This window comes from Pecten maximus, chromosome 6, assembly GCF_902652985.1.
Source record: "Pecten maximus chromosome 6, xPecMax1.1, whole genome shotgun sequence".
In the NCBI taxonomy this organism is placed as follows: Eukaryota; Metazoa; Mollusca; class Bivalvia; order Pectinida; family Pectinidae; genus Pecten; species Pecten maximus.
Window position 1 is genome coordinate 29,786,081 of NC_047020.1, and position 14,249 is coordinate 29,800,329.

General features: G+C 36.2%; 1 protein-coding gene across 1 annotated transcript in view; it reads right to left on the minus strand.

Moving 5' to 3' along the window:
• The window catches only part of LOC117329498 (E3 ubiquitin-protein ligase MYCBP2-like), a 68,430-nt gene extending 54,769 nt beyond the window's left edge, over positions 1-13,661 (minus strand). The window contains exons 1-21 of the mRNA XM_033887459.1: positions 13,392-13,661; positions 12,500-12,566; positions 10,828-11,052; positions 10,569-10,722; positions 9,876-10,057; positions 9,388-9,538; positions 8,629-8,732; positions 7,492-7,557; positions 7,247-7,343; positions 6,915-6,985; positions 6,492-6,636; positions 6,086-6,162; positions 5,577-5,787; positions 4,950-5,117; positions 4,343-4,498; positions 4,040-4,108; positions 3,636-3,747; positions 3,243-3,400; positions 1,279-1,398; positions 1,054-1,176; positions 401-482 (exon numbers count right to left, since the gene is read on the minus strand). Of these exons, the coding sequence (XP_033743350.1) occupies positions 401-482; positions 1,054-1,176; positions 1,279-1,398; positions 3,243-3,400; positions 3,636-3,747; positions 4,040-4,108; positions 4,343-4,498; positions 4,950-5,117; positions 5,577-5,787; positions 6,086-6,162; positions 6,492-6,636; positions 6,915-6,985; positions 7,247-7,343; positions 7,492-7,557; positions 8,629-8,732; positions 9,388-9,538; positions 9,876-10,057; positions 10,569-10,722; positions 10,828-11,052; positions 12,500-12,566; positions 13,392-13,516 (2,663 nt within the window). The 5' untranslated portion in view covers positions 13,517-13,661. The remainder of the gene's footprint in view (positions 1-400; positions 483-1,053; positions 1,177-1,278; positions 1,399-3,242; positions 3,401-3,635; positions 3,748-4,039; positions 4,109-4,342; positions 4,499-4,949; positions 5,118-5,576; positions 5,788-6,085; positions 6,163-6,491; positions 6,637-6,914; positions 6,986-7,246; positions 7,344-7,491; positions 7,558-8,628; positions 8,733-9,387; positions 9,539-9,875; positions 10,058-10,568; positions 10,723-10,827; positions 11,053-12,499; positions 12,567-13,391) is intronic.
• Positions 13,662-14,249: the final 588 nt, after the last annotated feature.

The following is a 14,249-nucleotide window of genomic DNA, read 5'->3' on the forward strand; positions in this document are numbered from 1 at the left end:
CCAGATTTTAAAAAGAACACTCTTAACTTTGTAGCAGGAACATTACAATGATAAATGTAACTTACCTGACTGTTAGGTCCCCCTGGCCTAACTGTCCATACTGGTTACTACCAAATGATAAATGTAACTTACCTGACTGTTAGGTCCCCCTGGCCTAACTGTCCATACTGGTTACTACCAAATGATAAATGTAACTTACCTGACTGTTAGGTCCCCCTGGCCTAACTGTCCATACTGGTTACTACCAAATGATAAATGTAACTTACCTGACTGTTAGGTCCCCCTGGCCTAACTGTCCGTACTGGTTACTACCAAATGATAGATGTAACTTACCTGACTGTTAGGTCCCCCTGGCCTAACTGTCCGTACTGGTTACTACCAAATGATATATGTAACTTACCTGACTGTTAGGTCCCCCTGGCCTAACTGTCCATACTGGTTACTACCAAATGCGTAAACCTCCCCAGACTGAAGCAACACGACTGAAATAAATGACAACAACATCTGTAGGTCAAGTTACAACAATCATAGATTAATAAGTAGCATCAATTATTGATAATACCAGTGGCCTGTTTGTTTATGTGGATAAACCGGTTCATCAATTTTGAATTGTAACATTTCAGGCATAAATCTTGACGGACCTGCAGATATAAAGAAAGGACTTGAAAGTCTTTGTCAAGGCTTGTCCAAAAGTAACACAAAACTACTAGGCCTGTCATTATTCCATAAATAAATTACTATGGTCCAACCGTTTGTACTGCAATAAATGAAAACAGCCCAGGAAGGAGACTAAGAGATGATTGCTAATTTAGCCAAATCCTTGGAAGGTATTTCAATACAAAAATGATTCTTAAATTATGCATGTTTCAAATGTTTGAGATTATTGGCACAGTGAGAGCATAATTATAAACATATTAATGAATTTTTAACACATTATTTGACTCACAATGTGTTAGCAATCATAATTCAATACAATTTACTTATTATATATATACTAAAATAACATTAGGACATTATACAGAATGTGATAAACTAGGTATCCTTGGTATTTACCTGTGTGATGTTGACCACAGGATATCTGAGTGACAGGTACATCCCCGTCCCCCACGGTCACCTCTAATGGCGGTAGACTGACCACCTTGTTATACTCAGTCTCCTGGTCACTTCCAACTTCAGCTGTTGATAAGTACACGAAAATGATTTTAGGTGTCTTTCTTTACGATAATCACAATCCAATTAATAAAACAATCAATTATCTAAGTTAGAGTAATAACTTACGCTGTGCTTTTCCTTTCTGTTTACTTCCTGATTTAGATCCAGATCGATGGTGTTGTCTGACAGGTCGTTCTAGGAGCCGCTTAAAGAACTGCTCTAATGGGGTACCATGGTTACGACCACCTGAAATGTATATAACTCAATCAACACTGCCTCCCAAAGTCAACAAATACCCTAAACTTACTTTTTCATCTGCTTCTGTCTAATGACTACTGTACAGAACCTTCCTAAACAAAATAAGTGCTACCTTTGTCAGTAACACTTGAGATAATGTCAATGTTTACCTTTAGGTCCTACCTTTGTCAGTAACACTTGAGATAATGTCAATGTTTACCATAAGGTCCTAATTTGTCAGTATTACCTGAGATAATGTCAATGTTTACCTTTAGGTCCTACCTTTGTCAGTAACACCTGAGATAATGTCAATGTTTACCTTTAGGTCCTACCTTTGTCAGTATTACCTGAGATAATGTCAATGTCTACCTTTAGGTCCTACCTTTGTCAGTAACACCTGAAATAATGTCAATGTTTACCATTAGGTCCTACCTTTGTCAGTAACACCTGAGATAATGTCAATGTTTACCTTTAGGTCCTACCTTTGTCAGTAACACCTGAGATAATGTCAATGTTTACCTTTAGGTCCTACCTTTGTCAGTAACACCTGAGATAATGTCAATGTTTACCTTTAGGTCCTACCTTTGTCAGTAACACCTGAGATAATGTCAATGTTTACCATTAGGTCCTACCTTTGTCAGTAACACCTGAGATAATGTCAATGTTTACCTTTAGGTCCTACCTTTGTCAGTAACACCTGAGATAATGTGTCCTACCTTTGTCAGTAACACTTGAGATAATGTCAATGTTTACCATAAGGTCCTACCTTTGTCAGTAACACCTGAGATAATGTCAATGTTTACCTTTAGGTCCTACCTTTGTCAGTAACATCTGAGATAATGTCAATGTTTACCATTAGGTCCTACCTTTGTCAGTAACACCTGAGATAATGTCAATGTTTACCTTTAGGTCCTACCTTTGTCAGTAACACCTGAGATAACATCAATGTTTACCATTAGGTCCTACCTTTGTCTGTGACACCTGAGATAATGTCAATGTTTACCTTTAGGTCCTACCATTGTCAGTAACACCTGAGATAATGTCAATGTCTACCTTTAGGTCCTACCATTGTCAGTAACACCTGAGATAATGTCAATGTTTACCATTAGGTCCTACCTTTGTCAGTAACACCTGAGATAATGTCAATGTTTACCTTTAGGTCCTACCTTTGTCAGTAACACCTGAGATAATGTCAATGTCTACCTTTAGGTCCTACCTTTGTCAGTAACACTTGAGATAACATCAATGTCTACCTTTAGGTCCTACCTTTGTCAGTAACACCTGAGATAATGTCAATGTCTACCTTTAGGTCCTACCTTTGTCAGTAACACCTGAGATAATGTCAATGTTTACCTTTAAGTCCTACCTTTGTCAATAACACCTGAGATAATGTCAATGTTTACCTTTAGGTCCTACCTTTGTCAGTAACACCTGAGATTATGTCAATGTTTACCTTTAGGTCCTACCTTTGTCAGTAACACCTGAGATAATGTCAATGTTTACCTTTAGGTCCTACCTTTGTCAGTAACACCTGAGATAATGTCAATGTTTACCTTTAGGTCCTACCTTTGTCAGTAACACCTGAGATAATGTCAATGTTTACCTTTAGGTCCTACCTTTGTCAGTAATATCTGAGATAATGTCAATGTTTACCTTTAGGTCCTACCTTTGTCAGTAACACCTGAGATAATGTCAATGTTTACCTTTAGGTCCTACCTTTGTCAGTAACACCTGAGATAATGTCAATGTTTACCATTAGGTCCTACCTTTGTCAGTAACACCTGAGATAATGTCAATGTTTACCATTAGGTCCTACCTTTGTCAGTAACACCTGATATAATGTCAATGTTTACCTTTAGGTCCTACAAGGAGGTCAAACTGTGCCAGGTCTTTGTTCTTTGTGAGGACATGAGCAAGCTGTTGGGCTTCATCCATACTCTGTTCAGCAGCACACATCTTACAGATCCCACATTCACTGCAACCCGAGTCTCCAGACCCACACCCACATGGCCTGTACAACATTTAATATAGGGGTCCATCAAACTTAGACGATCTAATTATAATGTCATTTTTTGGTTTAACGAACTCAAGATTTTTTTCCTTTAACAGAAATTGTTTTGCAATCATCTTGGAATGAAAATGGTTCCTCGTCTGGCAATCCAGAACAAGTGCACATATGAATTGTGTGAATATATGAGGTAAGACCATAAGAAATCATGATAAGAAAGAAAATACATTGCACTTACATGCCTGGGTTTCTGCCTCCCTGTACAGAGTGAACACAAGCTATACCATACCCTGTACACTCCCCACACACAGAGCATACCATACAGTGGTCAGTCTTCCATTTGTGTCGACCTGAAACATCAGATTTACAAGCGATTTGATGTAATTATCTACAGCTTAGTACCTAGATTACTTACAAAATTTACTTTTTTGTTTGTTCTACAGGGAGAAGAGATTTTGATTAATTACAAGCCAACATTTTTATCCTAGCATTAAACTTTTTATTGACCCCCATAATATTGTAAAAAAGCCTAGAACATTTTCATCCTAGCATTGAACTCTTAATCTGCCTCCATATAATATTGTACAAATTCCAGAAATAATTCAAGACAGTGATCTGAGAGACTATAGTCAAGATTAATACCTGCACCACAAATGGCCTCCTCCTGCTCTGTCTCCTCCTCTTCTTCGGTCATTGTTACGTTGTTACTGGCTGTCAAGTAAAGATTAGGTAGACAACTCTCATGTAGAGAAAAGACAAGTGTGTTAGCATGTTTAGAAGTTTTTGATATTATGTTAAGGATCAATCTTCATTTAAATTTACTGTTTATCTTAATCACTTGCATGACAAAAGGCCAATTCTCAAAAGGATGTTCTTTGAGAGGAAAAATACTGGTATATTTTGTAAACATGTACATGACATTGTACAGTGTGTGGTCAAACAAACCTTCCTTTGAGCCACCAGGCTGAAAGTCGCGGCCACATTGGCCCTTGTTGTTTATTCCGAAGCTGTAAATGAAGCCCTTGTTGGTGAGAACTATGGCATGGGCCTTCCCAAGGCAGATGTTGGTCACAACTACGTCCTTCAAGTCTGTCACATGACCTTCAAACAAAAGTTAAATTATTCAGTATGCAACTTATAGTGACATCTTAATCTCATGATTCAGAAATACTACCCGCATATCAAATCTGAAGTTTACATTTAACAGTACATGGAACAGTGGCCATATAAATGTATATATTATATGGAAGCCTAATGATGTGTCACCCTTTTTCATAATGTATCTGTTTACAACATTTGATGAGTAATGGTCACATATTAACTAATTGGAAGGAAAATTAAATATTATGCTATAGTATGCTTTCAACTTTTTTCAAAAAGCAGTTATACATTTAGCTTTGTCAAAATGAACAATTGTCTAGTCAGATCACAATATCAAAATTCTTCAAACAATCTTATGCTGACGACTTAATTTGATATTTTTAATCATCAGTCTGTTTTATGAACACTTTATAAGTTTTGTTTCGTTCATGACATTATTACTAAGACTTACCACTAGCATGATCACAGTAAGAGGAATCCTTGCCAAACATGAACACCTCGCCTTCCTTGGTAACGAACGCACTGCTACCATTGTTACAAGCAGCTTGTATCACAGTCTTTGATTCAAATCGAACCAGCTTCTTTGGTTTCACTGCTTTTGGTTGGCGTCTTCCTTTCGCTGTCAAATGATAAAAAAGTAAACATTTCAAATTTCTACCAGTTGAGTAGTATTTCTAAAACTAATCATAAACAAGTACATGACTGTATCAAGTGATTAAATCCCTTCTGTGTGTAAGTTTGTCTCAGAGCAGAGTTATATCTTAAAACAGAGTCAAGGAAATACTTTCTTTCATTGATTTCATATCTCTAAATTCTCATATATGTTGGTAATAATGAGAAGTATTATCTTAATGATGTTCAGTTAAACTATGTGTTTCAGACATATCAAGAATTTAATACAACACTGAACTTCTAGCAATTAACATTTTTAACACTGAGAGCTCTGTTTAATTAAGTACAAAGCCAATTCAGATTATAGAGAGCCCAAGTGCATTAAAACATATCACATATTGAATAAGAAGAAAGCAAGGCGATGGGGAAGACTGCCATATCTTCATTCTATTGCCACTTCACTTACACATGCTAGTATCCCCATCCTCTCCACGACGAGGTGTCCCCACGAAGAACAGACTACCGTCCTCAGACACAATCAGGGCATGCTGGCCTTCATGTCCTGTGGCGACCTGTACAATCTTGGGTGACTTTGTGATAGGTAGCTCTGCCCATTTACCCTGAGCAGGTGCTCCCTGTTTGATGCCCAGGGACTGGGACTTTCCACTGTATAACACCTGTGATATATAGTGTATATGCTTAATTTGCCTCCAATATAAATGTTTCAGGCGTCTAGCCATACTAATAGAAATTAATCAAATACGCTGGTATTCTATATTATAAACCATAGCCATACTAATTGAAATTAATCAAATACACTGATATTCTATACCATAAATCAATCAATGTTAGGTTTACCTAAAAAAATCAACTAAACACATTTCAACACAATTATCATAATCAAAATTTTAGTCAGTTCCATCAGAGAAACTTTATAAACTGGTCACAGAGTAATTCTTTGTGTCACAATATTACCTTTCCACCCACAGTTCTGATCAGTACAAAGTCTTTAGCTCCAGTGATGGCTACGGAATCTTCATCATAGGCAGTATCTGGAAATTACACAGTTCAATAGAAATAATGTTTTCTGCTGTTGATATTGGGTCAGGGTTATTCCAGTAAAATATATATTCTACAGGAAGACTACAAGAAAGAAGAAGAAAAGAGAAAGTAACTCTATGCATGGTAGTTAAATATGGCTTATTAATTTCTTCAGTTGGTGGTACATTTTAGTGCTTATTTCTTTTAAGTGCTGTGCGTGTAATTAAAGTTTTTGTATTTTTTTTTCGGGTTTTGTTTCATTTCTGGTAACAAACACTGATCTATCTCTTGAGCAAACTTCATACCAAATAGATTACTGTACATCTAATACAACACATACTGATTGAGTGCCTCTCTGTTGTTTGGTCGTAGGAGGCTGTCCCAAACACATCCATACACTTGCGAGTGAGTTTGAGGGGCAGTTCTCCCGCCACAGTCATGGGACTGACATCAGGGTTGTACAGGCGCACCACAAAGCTGTCTTGCTGTGGACAGGATATCATACATATCTAACCATTATACATTTATTGTTTTGTTCACAATATCAATGTCAGATTTTAACCAATTCTTAAGTTTAATAGAGAAGAGGGAAAAATTAATACAATAGGTAGAGACAGTTGTTGTAGAAATTCATGCCTACTCCGTAATATCATGAAAACTATATCAGATATAAACTTTCCAAAATTCAACCAAAAATGAATTATATTATCCATGATTTATTTACCAGAAAAAATCTCTTTGTGGAGTCATGTGATGTACTTACATCTTTAGCAGCTGCAATCTGTCCGATGTTTTCTCCATCACTAAACAAAGCGCTGGGCCCCGGGCCTTTACCTAGCAAAACACACAAAATAAGTATGTTGGGACTGAAACACATTTTTGTGACACAAACAACATAATGGACTATTCCAACTATATCCATAGCGTTTGGAATCACTCAGCTAATTGGGAGTTCATTGTTCTACTATAATCATTTCACTATTTTGTAGCCTACAAAGACTATCGGGTAAAAAGGAACATAATCATATCTATCTATAACGATAACCTATTATCAACTATACATTCTACATCCATGGTTCTGACTGTTTGACCTACCATCCAGTTTACAGGAGTTCATTACTGTCAGGTCTTCTTTATTAATGGTACACAGACAGGGTTGAGCATTCTCGTCCGACCGACAAAACAGCTGATCCTATGTGAGATGAATGAAAAAAAAATTATAATCACACTTTAGTGTTTTTAACAAATTATTTTTATCATTTGGTAAGAAAATTTTCAGGATATTTATTATATATCATCAACTTATTTATGATAATGTGTTGTAATGAGCAAAAACTTACCTTTGCACAAGCAAGCCATACAGATGAGGTTGATACAGTAAATTCTTTCTGTAGATAAATGTGTCCCTGAAAAATGCAAAAAATAATGCATGTTTCATCTTTTCCGCTTTGACAGTATGGTAAGTTTTAAGTATCTACCGAACGAATTATATGACACTTAATGAAATGTAAATTTTAGTTATTTCACAACAAGCATGAAACAAGTAATATCAACTTATATTCATCACTCTTGTTGGCCAAGATAGAAGCTCGCAAGGGGTTTTATTGTGGGAGAAAACCCATGTGGTTGAGCAGGTGACCCCATACCTTTTCATGTCTGATCGGGGAATCAAACCCTCGCCGTCTAGGTGAAAGGCAACTGTGTTACCACTGTGCCACCCAACCACCCTCAAATAATGATTTATTAATTAATATTAGCTTTGGATACATCACGTATAGACACCACAAAAGATTACAACTTGTCATGCAAATCACAAGCCAATTGACTACAAAGGATTCCTCTTAAAGATTGTTATGCAGCTTTGGTAAATTAAAGATTTTCATTGTCTTATGCTGGAGTATTTAGTTACATCCCAATTTTTTTCTCTCTGAAAATGCAACTTAAAAACGTACCTGTGCACTATACACAAGTGTGCACTATATGCACGAATTTAGGATATTTCTTAAAATTCAAATACTTATTAATATGAAAGTTTCACCTAAAATATCACTTTATAGAAAGTGAGAAGAAAATACATTTGTCTGATTCTAGTCCAGTTTTCCAGTATCCCTAATTTGCAGAGTACCTTGACAATAGTCTGGATGTTGAATGAGTTGGGATGATGAGTTAGTTTGGATTGTCACTGCATATGTGATCAAACTAGATACACAATGTAGCAAGTTCGGTTAAGTTCGACTACCCAGTAATCAGCTTTGAGCTGCAAAAGTGTGATGTTGATACTGACTCCACTGCCAGAAAAGTAACATCATGGTAAAACTTTTCGTCGCAGGTGAGACAAATTTAAACAATTAATCAGCATAAATAACATTACATAATAAACTTATTAAAATGTGAAATATTGAAATGATATTGAGTTGTCCTCCTAAATACATCCATCAATATAAGAAATGTTAACCTGTAACGTAGATGAGAATTACCTTAGTTGTGTCTCCATAACCTGTTCCCACTTTGGCTATTCCGTTTTTGTTGTCCAGTATGTACAAATATCTGCCATCAGATGCTACAGCACAATCTATTCCACCTACAAGGAACAATAACCAATGTTTATAAACACAATAATATGTGTAGGATATACAGCATAGTAAAACTCAATCTGTAGTTTAACCTCTCCTGTTGTACCAATTATAGCATGACCTTCTCACCTGTTGTATGTAATACTCTGACCTTCTCACCTGTTGTATGTAATACTCTGACCTTCTCACCTGTTGTATGTAATACTCTGACCTTCTCACCTGTTGTATGTAATATTCTGACCTTCTCACCTGTTGTATGTCATACTTTGACCTTCTCACCTGTTGTATGTAATACTCTGACTGTCTCACCTGTTGTATGTCATACTTTGACCTTCTTATCTTTTGCATGTAATATTCTGACCTTCTCACCTGTTGTATGTAATATTCTGACCTCACCTGTTGTATGTAATATTCTGACCTTCTCACCTGTTGTATGTAATACTCTGACCTTCTCACCAGTTGTATGTAATATTCTGACCTCACCTGTTGTATGTAATAATCTGACCTTCTCACCTGTTGTATGTAATACTCTGACCTTCTCACCTGTTGTATGTAATACTCTGACCTCACCTGTAGTATGTATTAATTTGACCTTTTCACCTGTTGTATGTAATACTTTGACCTTTTCACCTGTTGTATGTATCCATACTTTAATAAACTCACCTGCTGTATCATTTGTGTGAAGTTTCTCTAGTGTAAACGTGTCGATCAGGCCTCCAGACTTTACCCCCTGGTTAAACCAGTCAGGTAGCTGGGTCTTCCCTAATAATACAGCCTGGACACTCTTCTGTAACGAGGTTAGTATGCCTGGCACCTAACAACATAAAACAGTGATCTAATAAATGCAGCCTGTTTAGTTCCATATATACACAACCAGAATGAAGCCTGCCCGATTGGTGGCATACAGAATTCAAATTCAATTATGCAAAACAGCTGCAATATATCAGAAACACATTAAAAGAATTCACATGACTTGAAGAGGGCAATGGATGCATCACTTAAAATGTAACACAAACTTTTTAAATATCAAGTAAGTGTCCTTGTAATGACTGTAGCAGGTTTTACAGCAGACTTTTGTTTACATCTAAACTTGAAGGAGAATCATTGATGATTAAATTACTTTATACTCTGTATTAATATATAACTATTACCTTGACATTCTGCATAGCAAGTGGGGATGGACTCATCAACATAGAGGAGATGGCAGTAAGTAGTTTGCCTGTATCTCCCAGGGCTACAGTGAGTGAGATGAGGGAGGAGCAGGCCAGGGAAGACAGACTCATGTCTGATCCCCCGACCATGGCAACCTCCATCAGAAGCTGGAACAGTCCATCTAAAATGAATACCAGAACAGTTAATCTACAGATCTAGAGAAACACTTTGAAGCATCACTAATGCCGATAGAGGAGATTGTAGGTTGCACTACTAGTAAAGCCTGGTGGGAATTTTCCTTCAGCCTAGTGGTTAGGGCACTCAGAAAGAGAGGGAGAGAAAGGTAGTTTGAGCTGTAGTGTAGGCAGGACAATTTTAGGTACTCCTTCCTATTACATTTAAAACTGTACTATATGGGTCTCATAATTAACAGTAATAATAATTGAATGGCGCATAGGCCTCATCTTCTAAACAAAGTATGAAAAAATTACCATATCTACAATTTTAGTTATTTACATCTGTAAAGCACAGAATCAAAATCATATATCATTGCATGTAAAACTGCTTTACAAATCTCTTAATTTTCAAAAAGCGAACAGCATACTTTATATCTGATCTAACTTCATTAAAAAAAAGCAACAAAAGAGTACTTCAAACATGAAATATTTTCCAAACTTCAGATGTTTGCTTACCGACAATGTCTGGTGGCTCCAGCTTCATGCTCTCTGGCTGCTGTCCCTGTAAGAGGTTGAGCAATGCCTGCAGTGCTCGGACACATAGCTCTGGGTACTTGGCGCGTGTCTCTCGTACTAGTTCAAATAGACCACTCAGTCCAAAGGTCACAATCTGGGACACAATCAGGTATTATGTAATTAAAAAAATTTCATTCGGCTTGAGAAAGAAATGAAAAAATGTTCAGAATTCAGCTACATGATACAAAACAACACAAACCTTTGGTAACTTTATAGTTGCTTCTTTGCCCTTTTCATCACTAGTGTCGTCACTATCCGAGTCTGACTGAGCAGTGACACTGTGGTGATAGATCTGACTCGCCTCCTTCATACATCGTTCAAGGACAGCCTGGCGGACAGCAGAGTATACGTTGAATACGGATGGGTTCAGACTCACATCCAAATTAGGCACCTGGTTCTCTGTACTCTCTGGACTTTTGTCCCTCTAAACAATTAAATATACCACAAAATTATGTTATAGACAGCCTACAGTTATATACTTTAATTTGAATGAAAAAATATATCACCTTATTTAAAATTCAACTTGAACAAATGCTTTAAATTATAATATCAAACAGAGAATCCTTTAACATGCTTAAATTGCTACATATTTCAAAGCTAATACGCATGCATGTTAAAATATGTATTCAGCTACTAAAGGGTTTTGAAAATTGCCCAAATATATTTCTTATTTCACACACATCACAGATAGTTCACAAACTGAAACAGACTGACCCATGCCTCAACCCAAAAGAAGAATCAATATAAGCTTGCGCTTATAGCTTGTTTTTTCCAATCCTTATGATTAGTGCTGTGTATCGGCAACAATGTCACGATACGATACGTATTGCGATACAGACATCACGATACGATACGTATCGTGTATACGTGAAATTGTCATTAATTGAAACAAATCAAACAATATTTAACATTCAATCTGAAGTTTTAATGACACTCATTGAACACATTTTTAACAAAAACAGTAGAATTAAACAGATCAAAATAAATGTCAAATATAAACAGGACTCTCGATTCTTGTCACTGAAACATTGTCGACTCTGAATGTTATACCTTGGTCAACAACGTGCAACAAGTTACAACTCACGGAAACATTCATTTTCACTGCCGAAAAGGGCGCAGATCATTTATTATAAACTAGTTATCGATACATCATGTAGCATGTTTGCTATCAGCTTTTAAACATAGTGGTTTTCGGCTTTATTTGTGTTAAACCTGTCCACAGTTTTCGGTTTTCAATACTTGTCTTGCTGGTGGTGTAAAATTGTGAAATGAGGGTGATGCCGATTTAATGCGAATTCAAGTTATTGTGTTCCCGGAATACGTTAACTCCGCCTCCCATTCTGTGCATACGGCAATACTGAATATTCTACTTCGATAGGTAAGTTCCATGTGCCGTGGACCCTTAACTTGTTTCAAGTCAACGAATATCTTTGATTTACAAGTCGGAGAAGGTTTAGTACTAAGATATAGATATAGATAGAGAGATAAAGTTAAACGGAATTACACATGGCTGTCAGCGTTAGCCGTTGTCCATATGTATTCGCAATCATCAAGGCGCTCTGCATTGGCGACTTCGTACAATCCGGTTACAAGCGGTTTACTGACGGTGCGCTTCGGCGCGCTCGATTCGCTGTATCAAATGTGTTACATGGACCCGCACCCATGTCGGAGATATTACGATACAGGGATGACTGTATCGATGTATCGTATCGCGGCACAAAACGAACATATATCGATACGTATCGATGTATCGTTACAGCACTACTTATGATAGATGTTATTGTATTGTGATGTAGTGTGTAAGTGTATTTGAATAAAATATTAACTAAACCAACCCAAAATTTGAAAGAAAATGTATGTATATGTCTTGCCTTTTGTTTCTTCTCTTTTCCTTTAGTCTTCACTTTCTTTTTTGTCTTTTTCTTTTCATTTTTCTTTCTATAAAATTGAAGAATAGAAATTAAATATATGGATAAGAAACAGACTAGTACAAGGTACACCAATGGTATATGAATATGAGACTATAGACTGATGTACTACAAATTCTATGAAATCCAACAAATATGTAATTTTATAAACTTGAAATAAAACTTCTGTTTAATCAATCTCCCCTGACCAGTTTACCACTATTGTTTTTCTTTTTTTCCTTTTTGACATTTTCTATAATGTGTCAGCCAGATTACTACCTTTAATACCTTTATGAACCATAATTTTATAAATATGAAAACTTCTTTTATTGGAGTCCTCTTATACCTTAATATAGCAAAACATTACTTATTTAACCTCTGCCCTTAGCAAGTGAATTTACATAAGGTATGCAGTTATTACATTACTCTTACTCTACAGTTGATTCAACAATTATTATATATCCAGTGTATCTTCTTGAAAATACAAGTTATGTCACTCGAAACTAAATAAGACAATTGGTTGTTAGCCTAATTATGATGGCAATGGCCAGAATTAAGGGTTGCAGGACTTAGACAATCAGTCACTTTTAACATATTTCCATCTTGTAGTACATGGGAACGTTACAGTACCAGAATGGATAGTTAATGGATTGGAGTACGTAGCTTGTGATACGGTTAGAATACTGTAGGAAGTTTGGTTAGCCAAATGAAATGAAAGTGGGCTTTCCAGACATTTCCTAAATCTTCAATACAAAATGCAAGAGACATTCTGGGACAGTGAGTAATCATTTCAATATAAGCACGATTACAAGTTTTCGTTTTATAATCACATATCGTGGATATTAAATAGTCATACTTAGAAGCGGATATCTCATCGATATCAATATCGAATAGCTCGTGAAATTTGCTGCTGAGAGTTCCTCCTTCCAGGAACCTATCCAGCTCGCTTCTCGACGCAGGCAAAATTTGCACTGCTGCCATTGTCTCCAAGACAAAACGGCTGAATTCTTAGTTCTCTTTCACCAATCATAAAATCACAAATCCATCATGTAGGTGATCTCACAACCAGAAAATAGCCACTATATATTCTGACGTCTGACTTTCAACCATATTGAATGAAAAGCAGCAGTTGATACATTTTACAGAATGTCGGTCTAGTAAAAACAAACGGAAATTTCAAATTATTTGAGTTGCTGAATATCTTAAGTTCAATGAAATTAAAATATTTTACCATATTTTTTGTCTTAATAAAATTATTTATACCGAATTAATGAAATAGATAAAATAATGAAATGAAAATATGATAGACATTTCCGTCTAATATTCATGACATTATGTATTCTAAATACATACTAAATTACGGATAAAGTCGGACGGAACAGGATAAATCCGCATTTTCGTTGGCTAGCGCGAGTTAGAATCTATTTAATAGACTCGCGTCTTAGTACTATGAAATAAAGGAATAAATGCAATAATTTTACACCGACTTACGTAATTATGAAACACAAGATTGTTCAACAAATCGGTTGCTTTGGATGATAAGTTAGAATGAATTTGTTATTCGCCTACAGTAGCTGTCCCGTAATTACGGGGATAACGTCGATACAGGGAACTATGAACCAATCGTTATGAAAATTGATATATGAGTGATCTTTGCGCCATCATTTGCTTTGAAGTAAAAAGTATGCTCCTCCATGCTTATTTTCTCGATGTA